The 13,271-nt window shown below is 43.2% G+C and overlaps 1 protein-coding gene across 2 annotated transcripts; it reads left to right on the forward strand.

The window, feature by feature from the left end:
- Positions 1–1,305: 1,305 nt before the first annotated feature.
- LOC123771631 (uncharacterized) lies at positions 1,306–11,735 on the forward strand. 2 transcript variants are annotated; one of them, XM_045764241.2, is made up of 7 exons: positions 1,330–1,649; positions 3,132–3,229; positions 3,906–4,153; positions 6,791–6,991; positions 8,674–8,820; positions 10,673–10,822; positions 11,391–11,735. In XM_045764241.2, exons 1-7 carry the CDS (start codon positions 1,627–1,629, stop codon positions 11,541–11,543), a joined length of 1,020 nt encoding a protein of 339 aa, XP_045620197.2. In that variant the 5' UTR covers positions 1,330–1,626; the 3' UTR covers positions 11,544–11,735. The 2 variants fall into 2 exon arrangements, with proteins under 2 accessions (XP_069169523.1, XP_045620197.2); XM_069313422.1 differs by lacking the exon at positions 10,673–10,822 and having other exon boundaries at positions 1,306–1,649.
- Positions 11,736–13,271: the final 1,536 nt, after the last annotated feature.

Genomic DNA, 13,271 nt, shown 5'->3' on the forward strand with positions numbered 1-13,271 from the left:
GTTTAAATCTCTAAACTTGCTAAATATTAACTCCCTCCACACATTCTCTTGTGTCAACTACATTTACAAAACCCTGTTCTTAAATGCAAACCATGCTCTGAAACTCTCCCTGGACAGATGTAATAGGACCCATTATCACCACACCAGAAATAAATATCTCTTTGATATCCCCAGGGTCAAACTTAATCTGTGTAAACACTCTATGCAAATTAAGGGACCTAGTCTATGGAACTCACTCCCTAGTGAATTGAAAAACTGTAAAACTTTTGCCTTATTTAAAAGCAAAACCAAAAAGTACCTAACTTCATCTATTTAGTTTCCTACACTGAGCTTTAAATTTGCTCTGTACCTAGTGTTACCCAATCTCCTAATTTTTATGTAATATCAAACAACCTTATCATTGTGTTCATTGCTGTCTTCTTTTATGTGCTAGCCATATGCTGTATTGTGACTACCAATTTTTTGTCAACTACCATTCAAGCTGTCATTGCAATCAATCTTATATTGTTTCTGCTGTATTGTGCCTACCAATTTGTTGTCAACTACCATTTTAAGCTGTCATTGCAATCAATCATAGCTACCTATGTGCTTTAATATACTGTACCTATAATTTTCTCATCTTTTTTTTCATTCCATGTAATCTGTTATCATTTTTTGTCTATAAATTTTGCAAGTATTTACCTCCTTAAAATTTTCTTAGATTAAGGACCTGCCCGAAACGCTGTGCGTGCTAGTGGCTTTACAAGACTGTAATTACCATATTTGTATCCTCACATTCCTTATGTACATTCTTGTATATGCATAAATAAATAAATAAAAATAAATAACTAATGATGTGGACGTTGGATTAATTTGCTCGGTACAGAGTTTAACAGCGTGTTTATTAAGATATTAAATAAGGTTTGACTGAGAACACCACCCTGCGGGGTATCTAGTTCAAAGTCTCTTGTTACACTCCTATGCCCCTGGAAAAATACAGATGACTTCCTGTTGGATAAGTAACCTCTGATCCAACAAAGAAGCCGACCACCAATATTCATTCTTGCAAGCTAACTCAAGATAAGTTTAGTTTAGTTCATTTATTATGCACCCCATACCCATCTTGTGGGCGGTAGTGGACAGGGTTACAGAGGCACATAATGGGCTCAGGGACTGAACCCCACAATTCATATAGCTAAGCAAGTTACAATCTTGATGAGCTAGTTACAAAATTCAATATAAGTCGTCATATCAACAATGGGTTCGAGATCGAGCACAAGTACAGTTTCTAAATTAAGCAACTGACATATGTGGAGAGCTAGTGTCACAATTGATATGTTTGTCCTGCACTCAAGATAACCATGTCGATTTTAAAGATAAATAAAACAGTATATGTGAAGTTGTGCGTTTTCTGTGGAGTGGTGCCCGAGGGCCCGCGGGACGTGGCGTGGAACAAGGATAAACTCTGCCATATTACTGGTGACCACCCTGCCGTCTGGCCCCGGCCGTAACGCCACCCATGCACGCCCACCAGAACATTGCTTCATAACAAAATGGTTCATTGAAGCCGATCAATGACGTCATGTGCTGAGTGTATAATTAGGAAGGAAAAGTGTGAATATCTGGCGTGTGGCGCAGTGGCAAGGCATGCCAGTGAAGACCTTCACACCGTGAGTACTGTCTTGGGTACTGTTTACCTCTCTGTCAGGTACTTCCCTTCACCGCCAGGTACTTCCCTTCACCGCCAGGTACTTCCCTTCACCGCCAGGTACTTCCCTTCACCGCCAGGTACTTCCCTTCACCGCCAGGTACTTCCCTTCACCGCCAGGTACTTCCCTTCACACATACCTATCTGGAGAGTTATTATAGAAGGTTGTAACAGAACCCATGAGCACCACACCAGAAACAAATACCGTTTTGATATTCCTAGAGTACGACTTGATCAAACTAGAAATGCTCTACAAATCAAGGGACCCAGAATGTGGAATGACCTTCCCAACCATGTTAAAGACTGTACCTCTCTCAACCAGTTTAAGTTAAAAACGAAGCTATACCTAATAAATTCCCTGTAACCTACCTTACCCCTCTATTGTCAACCAATGTCTGTTTTTTTTTTTAAATGGCGCTGTTTGTCGACAGAATTGTATTTGTTCTGCTTTTTCAGCCATGTTCCCCCTTTATCTTTTTTTTTATTTGTTCTCAACTCATTTTATTCTTTATGCTCAATTAGTATTAAGCTTTAGTCATTTAAGTTTTTCATGTCCGAAACGCTTTGCGTAATAATGGCTTTAGGCATTGTATGTACTAGCTCTATCTATAAATCCATCACTCTTTGTAAAATCTCTTGTATGTATGCACCTTACCTAAATAAACATTTGATTTGATTTGATTAAGGCCTGTCAACCTCTGGAGGGTTATTAAGGCCTGTCAACCTCTGGAGGGTTATTAAGGCCTGTCAACCTCTGGAGGGTTATTAAGGCCTGTCAACCTCTGGAGGGTTATTAAGACCTATCAACCTCTGGAGGGTTATTAAGGCCTATCAACCTCTGGAGGGTTATTAAGGCCTATCAACCTCTGGAGGGTTATTAAGGCCTATCAACCTCTGGAGGGTTATTAAGGCCTATCAACCTCTGGAGGGTTATTAAGGCCTATCAACCTCTGGAGGGTTATTAAGGCCTATCAACCTCTGGAGGGTTATTAAGGCCTATCAACCTCTGGAGGGTTATTAAGGCCTATCAACCTCTGGAGGGTTATTAAGGCCTATCAACCTCTGGAGGGTTATTAAGGCCTATCAACCTCTGGAGGGTTATTAAGGACTATCCAGTAACTATTAGGATTAATAAACCTGAATGTTTAATTTTTAAATTAATCTGCCAAAGTTTCGTCCATTTTGGGTATAAATTGGATAAGTTTAGATTTAGGAAAGACTTGGGTAAATACTGGTTCGGTAACAGGGTTGTTGATTTGTGGAACCAATTACCGCATAACGTGGTGGAGGTGGGGTTCCTCGATTGTTTCAAGCGCGGGTTGGACATGTATATGAGTGGGATTGGGTGGTAATAAATAGGAGCTGCCTCGTATGGGTCAATAGGTCTTCTGTAGTTACCTTTGTTCTTATATAGAGCCCAATACTAAGATGTGAGTGTTGACAGGGGCCGAGCCGTGATTGTGGTGGCAACAGCCGGGATTGTGATGCTGTTCAACCTGGTGTTCTTCCGCCACGACGCCCACTATGACAAGTGTCAAGACTGTAAGTACCTTGTGTTGACACCGGCCCCGTGGCGCAGTGGGCTTCGTGTCGCAACCGCAAGGTCTCGGGTTACATTACCGTGCACCGTCAGAGCCTTTTGGGTTTCCTCTCACCTGATGCCTCCGTTCACCATGCAGTATATAAGTATTAATCCCATTGTTGGGGACAGGAAGCCTGAATTTAGACTGGTAGCAAAGTTCCCATCAGTTGAGCTAACATATCCTAGAATGCAACACACAACAGTCGAGTAACTCCCGGATACCTATTTACCGCTAGGTGAACAGAGACATCAGGTGAAAAGAAACGTACCATAACATATCTATCGTGACCGGGGATCGAATCCCAGGATCCCCGATTGTGAGTTGACAACATAAACCACTGTACTACAAGCAGCCTGGAGTATGGAATTATTGTGGCTGGCATCTGGTGGTGGTAATGACTAGTTGTTGAAGGAGGGCCTATTGGTAGACCTAACAGGCTTGTACCATACTAATCGTAACAAGTCAGCTTATTGCAGGGCTATTGTACAAGTTCTTCATGTAGCTCCCTTACCTGGGACATTAGTGCCTCATACTAATACCTTGCTTCACATGTATGGAGGGTCCCTCTGCTTCACTACCACCCCCCTCTACCTCACTACCACCCCCTCTATCTCACTACCACCCTCCTCTACCAGACTACGTACAGAGGTCGCTGGCAGGCCCCATAGAGCAGGACGACCCGGACCTGGTGCGGTGGGTGAAGGAGCAGGTCGTGCCCCCATCAAGACGACCCTACAACCTCTCCTACTTCCTGAGCGGCCTGCCCCAGGAGGCCGGCGTGCCTCATGAGGCCGGTCTGCCCCAGGAGGCCGGCCGTTCCCCGGCCTACAGCCCTTCACAGGAGTTCATCCTGGGGACTCTCGAGGACATCTATGGTGAGCAGGTAGGCTCAGGTGTGTGTCTTGTTGTGGGGGCTTGTGGGAGTGGGGGGGTTGTGGAGAGGGGTTGTGGGGGTTGTTATTAACTTAATATTATTAACATCTTTATTGACAAAATTAATTACAATTTGCCTAATCTGAGGAATTCAATTAAGCCTTATTAAAGTGAGGATAATGCTGGTATTCACTCTCACACAGGACAGAGGGTCATACACAAGACAATAGGTCTAAACGGTAGGCGGAAACATATATATATCATGGTTACAATCAATGTTTTAATGTATGGATATGTGAAAACACCCTTCTATTGTGCACTGCCATACAAGGGCAGGTATGGGTTCATAAAAGATGCAGCTTAGAAGTAATATAAATAAAATTGCTCTTCATTCTTTAAAATGAACAGGCATATTTAGGATAAATTGTTAGGATGTCGTCCAGAACACCTGAGTCAGTGAAATAGTTACAAATTTAGTTGGTGGTTCAATATGTGGGAAAGTCTGGCTCAGAATATCAATAAAAGTAATCATTAAATTCGATAGCTGTGAAGGACCACCTTTTTTGTGAAAAAGGGAAAATATTAAATTAATATATTGAAATTAATCCGAGAGCTAGTGCCTATGGATCTGTTAAAAAATAATAATATAATACGAGAACATTAAGAGGACTGTGCATTATAATTGTCTACCGAGAATCTACCAAGAACCGGTATGGATTTTAATTTAATATTAATTATGGTTGATCCGGTTCGAAGGACCAAAAAGGATGTGGGAAAGTCTGGCTCAGAATATCAATAAAAGTAATCATTAAATTTGATAGCTATGAAGGACCACCTTTTTTGTGAATAAGGGAAAACAATATTAAATTAATATATCGAAATTAATCCAAGACCTAGTGCCTATGGATCTGTTAAAAAATAATATAATACGAGAAAATTAAGAGGACTGTTCATTATAATTAAATTATTGAGCCGACTCTCACACAAACTTTAGGGGGTTGATATAGTGCAAGGTAAATATTGCATTAATTGCACAATGAAAGAAAAGTTAATATGTCATGATATGACATTAAAATAAAATGAATATTAATAATAATTAAATGGCAGATATAATAAATGATTAGCAAAAGTGATCTTATATTGAAGATCAAAATCAACTAAAGATTTGTAAATTCTATGAATAAATGACAGCACCTTAGCTGTATAACAGAGATAGGAGCACGGGTCAGAGGAGTTGCATTAACAGGCTTATCGAAACATGCGGTCCTGGATCATGTGTGCAGGGGATGCTTATCTCTCCTCCTGTCTCTGGCACAAGCTGAAAACAGTTTATTTGTAAAGGTTGCCTGTACCAAGATTAATATTCACCTATTTCTGAATGAATGAGAGGGCTCAGTCCAGAATGGGACTTACGTTTTGTTATGAGGAGGCCCTGTATCATAACGACGTGCAACTCATGTCTTTGTCGCCTTGAGTACTCAATTTAACAAGTAAATATGGGACTTATCAATATGATGCTCGCCGAGACGACCGTCTGACCAATGAAGGAGCCACTCCGGTACCCTGGCACTTGCTGCTGTGAAATGTCCTTAATACGGGCCGGTAAATTACGCGAACTCCGAACACCAGTTGTGGTCAGAAAATATGGCCACCCTCGCTCTCTCTCCTCCAGTCTCACTCACGCATGTGCAATATCACAGGGAATGGAAACAGAATTCTTCTAATAATTATTCCACAAGCGAGAAATTAAGGCTAGGGTTTATTGTGGAGGATCTAACTTTAATCGCATTCTCATCATATAATAATTAATAAGAAACGATGTTCATATAGACGAAAAGCGAAAGGAGAGATTACATTCTCCTTGACTCTCTGTGATAACAGTAAGTACTGCTATCTAGTGATCTTCAGCTAATAACGCGATATTATTTGATCACGCATTAGCACAGCATCAGTTAACGATTCTTAGGAAAGAATACCGTTATGAAAGTGAAGTACGCCACGAAGTAGGAAACATTTGGTGAATAATTGCGCAGTAGGAAAGGTATTATTATTGTTTATCTACAAGTTAGTAATATTAGTGAATTACTGTTGTTCATACAGGGATGATTTATTGAAGTACTAAAAATGATGAACAAGTGTTGGATATTTCCAATATAATAGGCCAGGGGATCTAAAGTCTTTTACGGTTTCCTATTCAACAATATAGTGTTCTAGTGAATGCATTAAAGGTTTATCGCATAGTTTACAATCTGAATATTCTGGTAGTGGCTCAGCCTCACTAACCTGCCAGATGTGCCTATAGCCAAGGCAAATTACAGCAATGACTACATCACATTACCTGGTCCGGTTACTGTGCTGACCATACAAGTACCTATTATTACAAAAGTTGTCATAGCTTTTAATACTGCAGCTTTCTGGTCTCTGGGCATTTCTTAGTTCTTCTAAATCTGAAGTAATTTCTTTAATTTGTATGTTTCTAATAATTGCATTATTAACACTGTGGTCCCACAGTGTTAATACACCTGTGGTCCCCCAGTGTTAATACACCTGTGGTCCCCCAGTGTTAATACACCTGTGGTCCCCCAGTATTGATACACCTGAGATCCCACAGTGTTAATACACCTGCAAGATGGTCACTCCCACACAGATCCGGGAGCCGGGTACGTTCCTGGAGGCTGGGGCGTACGACGGTGAGTTCCTCTCCAACACGCTCTACCTGGAGCACGAGTTCCAGTGGCGGGGCGTCCTTATAGAGGCCAACCCTCTCTTCTTCTCCCAGCTGCTGCTCAAGAGGCGCAAGAGCTGGGCACTCAATATCTGCCTCAACACCAAGCCTTACCCATCTAGGGTGAGTAATACCAGGCCTTACCCCCTCCCAGGTGAGTAATACCAGGCCTTACCCCTCCCAGGTGAGTAATACCAGGCCTTACCCCTCCCAGGTGAGTAATACCAGGCCTTACCCCCTCCCAGGTGAGTAATACCAGGCCTTACCCCCTCCCAGGTGAGTAATACCAGGCCTTACTCCTCCCAGGTGAGTAATACCAGGCCTTACTCCTCCCAGGTGAGTAATACCAGGCCTTACCCCTCCCAGGTGAGTAATACCAGGCCCAGCCCATCCTCCAAATATGGGGAGGTAACGGCACAAGTAAGTATAATTATGTACTATTACTAGCAGTCAGGAATTGTACTTATTACACTTGGTATTAAACCGTACTGTCAAATATTCGCCAGAATCGCACCAAAATATGTGAATATTTGAGTTTACCTGAAAAGCCGAATAGAAAACCACGACCTAACCTAACCTTCTTAGCGTATGAGGACAAGCATTTTATTGCTTCTTAGTTACAATTAGTACTTAACCTATAGCAATATTGATGTTACAGTTTTATAAAACAAATAAAACAAAATCTTTCAAATATTATAAAGTAACTCAGGATATTTTCAAATTTTTTATAAAATCTCTATTGTTTAATAAAACTGAAAAAGAAATTTGTTATCTTTGAAACTTGTGTATATAGAATTTAACATGAAAACTTCATCCTAAAATTCTGAGTGTCTTAACAGAAAACGAGAATATATGGGGAGGTGAATGTAACGGCACAAGTGTAATTATGTACTACTCTAGCAGTCACGAATTGTACTTATTATTGTACTCAGTATTAAACCGTACTGTCGATTCGGAGGATGGGTTGCTTACACCTCCCGGGTGAGTAACACCAAGCCTGGTTGGTGGTCAAGTGTTGGGGGTACACACGTGGTGTAGTGTGGTGTTCATATAGGACTAGGAGTGGTTCACGTGTGCCGTTGTGTACCGCAGGAGAGGTTCACGTGTACCGTTGTGTGCCGCAGGAGTGGTTCACGTGTACCGTTGTGTGCCGCAGGAGAGGTTCACGTGTACCGTTGTGTACCGCAGGAGAGGTTCACGTGTACCGTTGTGTGCCGCAGGAGAGGTTCACGTGTACCGTTGTGTGCCGCAGGAGAGGTTCACGTGTACCGTAGGAGAGGTTCACGTGTACCGTTGTGTGCCGCAGGAGTGGTTCACGTGTACCGTTGTGTACCGCAGGAGAGGTTCACGTGTACCGTTGTGTACCGCAGGAGAGGTTCACGTGTACCGTTGTGTGCCGCAGGAGAGGTTCACGTGTACCGTTGTGTGCCGCAGGAGAGGTTCACGTGTACCGTTGTGTGCCGCAGGAGAGGTTCACGTGTACCGTTGTGTGCCGCAGGAGAGGTTCACGTGTACCGTAGGAGAGGTTCACGTGTACCGTTGTGTGCCGCAGGAGAGGTTCACGTGTACCGTTGTGTGCCGCAGGAGAGGTTCATGATGGGGTCGGAGGCGCCAGAGGGAGCCAACCACCTGTACGGGGGGGCAGGAGAGGTTCACGTGTACCGCTGTGTGCCGCAGGAGAGGTTCACGTGTACCGTTGTGTGCCGCAGGAGAGGTTCACGTGTACCGTTGTGTGCCGCAGGAGAGGTTCACGTGTACCGCTGTGTGCCGCAGGAGAGGTTCACGTGTACCGCTGTGTGCCGCAGGAGAGGTTCATGATGGGGTCGGAGGCGCCAGAGGGAGCCAACCACCTGTACGGGGCGCAGGAGGGGGACCAGGCCAACGCCCTGCTGGAGAAGCACATCTCCCTCGGCTCCTCTAGACTCCTGCAGTTCAAGGACAACATAACGCAGGTACGTGTGTGTGTATTTACTATTTGTGCCTGCAGAACTGAGCTCTAGCTCACGGACCCAGCTTTTCTAGTCGTTGGTTGTCTAATGCTATGACTCCTGGCCTATTTTCCTATCATACCCATGTTTAAAGTTATGAATGGAGTCAGCCTCTTCAACCTGCTCCATTAGGTCATTCCATTTACTCACTTCCCGCACGCTAAAAGTAAACTCTCTAACATATCTATGACACATCTGATTCTCATGCTTCCATCTGTGTCCTCTTGTTCTAGTGATATTGTTTGTAAACATTTGCTCTATTGCCACCTTGTCCTCCCTCTAAGTATTTTATGAGTCTGTATCATCTCTCCTTCCTCCTTTCTAACGTGGTCAGGTTTAGTTCCTTCAGTCTATCTTCGTACTTCATCCCTCGCAGCTCTGGGACCAGTCTCGTCGCAAACTTCTGCACCTTTTCGAGCTTCCTTATGTACTCGCCTAGTTGTGCTTGCGGGGGTTGAGCTCTGGCTCTTTGGTCCCGCCTCTCAACTGTCAATCAACTGATGTACAGATTCCTGAGCCTACTGGGCTCTATCATATCTACACTTGAAACTGTTTATGGAGTCAGCCTCCACCACATCACTGCCTAATGCATTGCATCCGTTAACTACTCTGACACTGAAAATGTCCTTTCTAACGTCCCTGTGGCTCATGTGGTTAGTCAGTTTCCACCTGTGTCCCCTTGTTCGCGTCCCACCCGTGTTAAACAGTTTATCTTTATCTACCCTGTCAATTCCTCTGAGAATTTTGTAGGTAGTGATCATGTCTCTCCTTACTCTTCTGTCTTCTAGTGTCGTGAGGTGCATTTCTCGTAGCCTTTCTTTGTAACTCATGCCTCTTAGTTCTGGCACTAGCCTAGTGGCATATCTCTGAACTTTTTCAAGCTTCGTCTTGTGCTTGACAAGGTACGGGCTCCATGCTGGGGCCGCATACTCCAGGATTGGTCTCACATATGTGGTATGCAAGATTCTGAATGATTCCTTACACAGGTTCCTGAAGGCTGATGTTAGCCAGCCTCGCATACGCCGCAGATATTATTCTTTTCATGTGGGCTTCAGGAGACAGGTTTGGTGTGATATCAACTCCCAGATCTTTCTCTGTTTCCATTTCATGAAGGACTTCACCTCCTATTCTGTATCCTGTGTCTGGCCTCCTGTTTCCACTGCCTAGTTTCATTACCTTACATTTACTCAGGTTCTGTGTGTGTGCGTGTGTGTGTGTGTGTGTGTGTGTGTGTTCACCATATACACTTACCTATCTGTACCCGCAGGTTGGCACTAAGTTCATGGACCCCGCCTCTCAAGCCACCGGCTGTGTAGTGCAATAATTCTCATCAATGTTTCTCACTGTAGCAGCTTATGAGTCTCCGCTCCCGCCCCCCCGGCCCAACCCAAACGCTCACCCCAATCCTTCCAACCTTCTACTTCCTGCTGAGTTTGTTCCTTTAATTGTAACAATTATTTTCCAGTAAAAAGAGACGTTTCTCACCTCTCTCTGGGTTGTGTGTGGTTCACGTCCACATCCATACCCTCTGTTTCTATTGAAATTCATTGCGAACATTGAATATATTCTCCTATTACATAATGTATTTTATGTCTTGATCATGTCTCCTCTCTCATCTGTTACTTAGGTAGCTGGTGGGGCCCGATGCTAAGTACTTCTGGCACCTCTCCTTGCTTACCTTACTACCTTAACAAGTTTCCTACTACTTAATGACAACTGTTAAGTCACAACTATTCTTTCAAAGACCACTACTCTTACAAGGACCGCCACCAGGCGGGCCGCTAGTGGTACACTAACCAGGCTGGTCCACCCACAGGAGGGGACGCTGACGGAGGTACAGTGTGTACCACTGTACACGGTGGCCAGGGCTCTGGGCGTCTCCCATATAGACTTCCTCTCCCTGGACGTGGAGCGCGCCGAGATGGGCATCCTGGACACCATCCCCTGGCACGCCCTCTCCTTCACCGTCAGTACCAACACCGCCTCACACTTATGATTATATTAGTGGTTATTCACAACAATGCGTGCACAGGGAATATTGGAGTAATGTTCAACTGTAAGAACAGGAGTTACGTGCACTAATAATGTTACTGTTACTAAAGTGTTGCCACAAGACTTAAAGTAAACAGTCAACAAATATAAGTAACAGTTTGAGGGTCACACACTTAGTTCTAAAGTGATACTTGAGGCTGACAGGCATAGATTATGACAATATAGAGTAGATGCCTTTATATGACAGGCTTGGTCAAGACTCCATATGACAGTGTGCACCCCACACCTGACCTGTGAGAGTGTACACCACACACCTGACCTGTGAGAGTGTACACCACACACCTGACCCGTGAGAGTGTACACCACACACCTGACCCGTGACAGTGTACACCACACACCTGACCCGTGACAGTGTACGCCCCACACCTGACCTATGACAGAGTATACACAGAAGTGTAGTGATGTGTGTGGAGCCACTACACACACTAGTAACAACTCAACCACCTTGTAAGGGGTAATGGTGACCTTTGACCTGATCTCAGGTGATGGCTATCGAGCACCTGACCTCAGAGGACCTGGTCGACTACATGAAGGAACGGGGATACGAACACGTCGCCTCCAAGGAAGCTGATCACATCTTCATCAACAAGAAGAATGCTGTCATTAAGATGGGGGAGAGAGGGAGCAGTGATTGATCAATACTACACTGTCATACATTGACAGTGTACACCCTATACAGTGTACACTCCTACACAGTGTACACAGGACTAACTCAACACTGTAAACTGTGTGGGGGTAACTTTAATAGTTTACTAAAGTATATTTATCATATGTTTTGTCCTCCATTGCTTTATTGTCTGTAAAAAATAAACAATTTGCTGACAAAAGTGTTTGTTTTCACCTCAAACTTCCGAACAGGAAAAAGGGTTCCCGAAAACATACAAATTTTCACACGAGCCTTTAGGCCTTGAAATTTAAAAAAAAAATTAATGTTTTAAAGCTTCAAGACTGAAATCTTCTCAATGTTTGCTGATGTGGGGAATTGATCTGTGAGATTTATATATCAATTTATATTAATAAATTTTATTAAATTTATATTATATTAATTTATAAAATGGATGTTCGTGCAGTCTCTCGAGAGCAGATGGAATGCCAGTCATATAAACTAAAAAGCAAAAAAAAATTAAAATTAAAAGTTACGACTGCCATTTGTCTTCACTGTGAGATAAGGCAAAGAGAAAAAACATTTAAAAATACTTATTAATAATGACTAAACAAATTACAAAACAAAAAATAATATCCAAGCTTGGCTTGATACAAAGAGTGCTAAGCAAACAAAACAATTAAATTTACGTTACGTTAAATGTGCAATTAAAAAAATGGTGCGGCAATACTGTGAACCAGACGGCATGAATCTGTTACCACTCCGGGATGTGTCAACAGGTCTACTCAGTAGAGCACTCAGGAGTAATCCGAATCGTGGTGTTGTCGTTTTAGATTCAGGTACTCAGAAGTAGTTCCAGTAGCACGGGCTATGGTGAGCATGTAAGGCACTCGTGGTGGTGGCTGGCTTGTATTTATTTTTTTTTGAGATATATACAAGAGTTGTTACATTCTTGTACAGCCACTAGTACGCGTAGCGTTTCGGGCAAGTCCTTAATCCTATGGTCCCTGGAATACGATCCCCTGCCGCGAAGAATCTTTTTTTCATCCAAGTACACATTTTACTGTTGCGTTAAACAGAGACTACAGTTAAGGAATTGCGCCCAGTAAATCCTCCCCGGCCAGGATACGAACCCATGACATAGCGCTCGCGGAACGCCAGGCGAGTGTTTTACCACTACACCACGGAGACTGTAAATATGGGATGGTGGCCGTCCACGTGGCGCTGAAGTTGTAGATAACTATGAACCAGCTCACGTTAACTAGCGGTTGCGCTTGTTTCAGAGGTGGCGTGATCCTGAGGCGTCACCAGGTGCGAGGAGGTTGACGGGCCGTGGGGGAAGGTGGACTGGTGGTACTCTGTCTAGACGTCTGAAAAGTAGTTGCTGCTCTTGTGGCTGCAGTTCTTGAATATATAGACGTGGTATGATGGAATAGTTGATGATGGAGCAGGCCAAATCTCTTCCTAGAGAGATTACCGTGACAATATAGTAAGTTATATTTTACGTTAAATGATATTTTTCGATAGCAAACTGTTTGATGTTTAAAGTGAAGTGTATGATTTAGAATTTTCACAAATTGCTTTCCTTACATATTCTTGGGGTTTTATGGTCTATTTATGTAGTCTCAATATAAACTATTGGTTAGTAGACATTTAGTACAATATTAGACTACATTCATTATTAACTAAAATGGGGTAGGCCTTATCTGTATTGTTATATCCTAGACGACCAGTCTGAACACGGATGAACACACTTGTC

Source organism: Procambarus clarkii, chromosome 75 (assembly GCF_040958095.1).
Source record: "Procambarus clarkii isolate CNS0578487 chromosome 75, FALCON_Pclarkii_2.0, whole genome shotgun sequence".
NCBI classification, from domain to species: domain Eukaryota; kingdom Metazoa; phylum Arthropoda; class Malacostraca; order Decapoda; family Cambaridae; genus Procambarus; species Procambarus clarkii.

Bases quoted from the DNA above. Each gene is read 5' to 3' on its own strand.
- LOC123771631 (XM_045764241.2), top strand. From the start codon at position 1,627: ATGCCAGTGAAGACCTTCACACC. The intron at 1,650-3,131 runs GTGAGTACTGTC...GAGTGTTGACAG, and splicing joins CCAGTGAAGACCTTCACACC to GGGCCGAGCCGTGATTGTGG. The intron at 10,823-11,390 runs GTCAGTACCAAC...ACCTGATCTCAG, and splicing joins GGCACGCCCTCTCCTTCACC to GTGATGGCTATCGAGCACCT.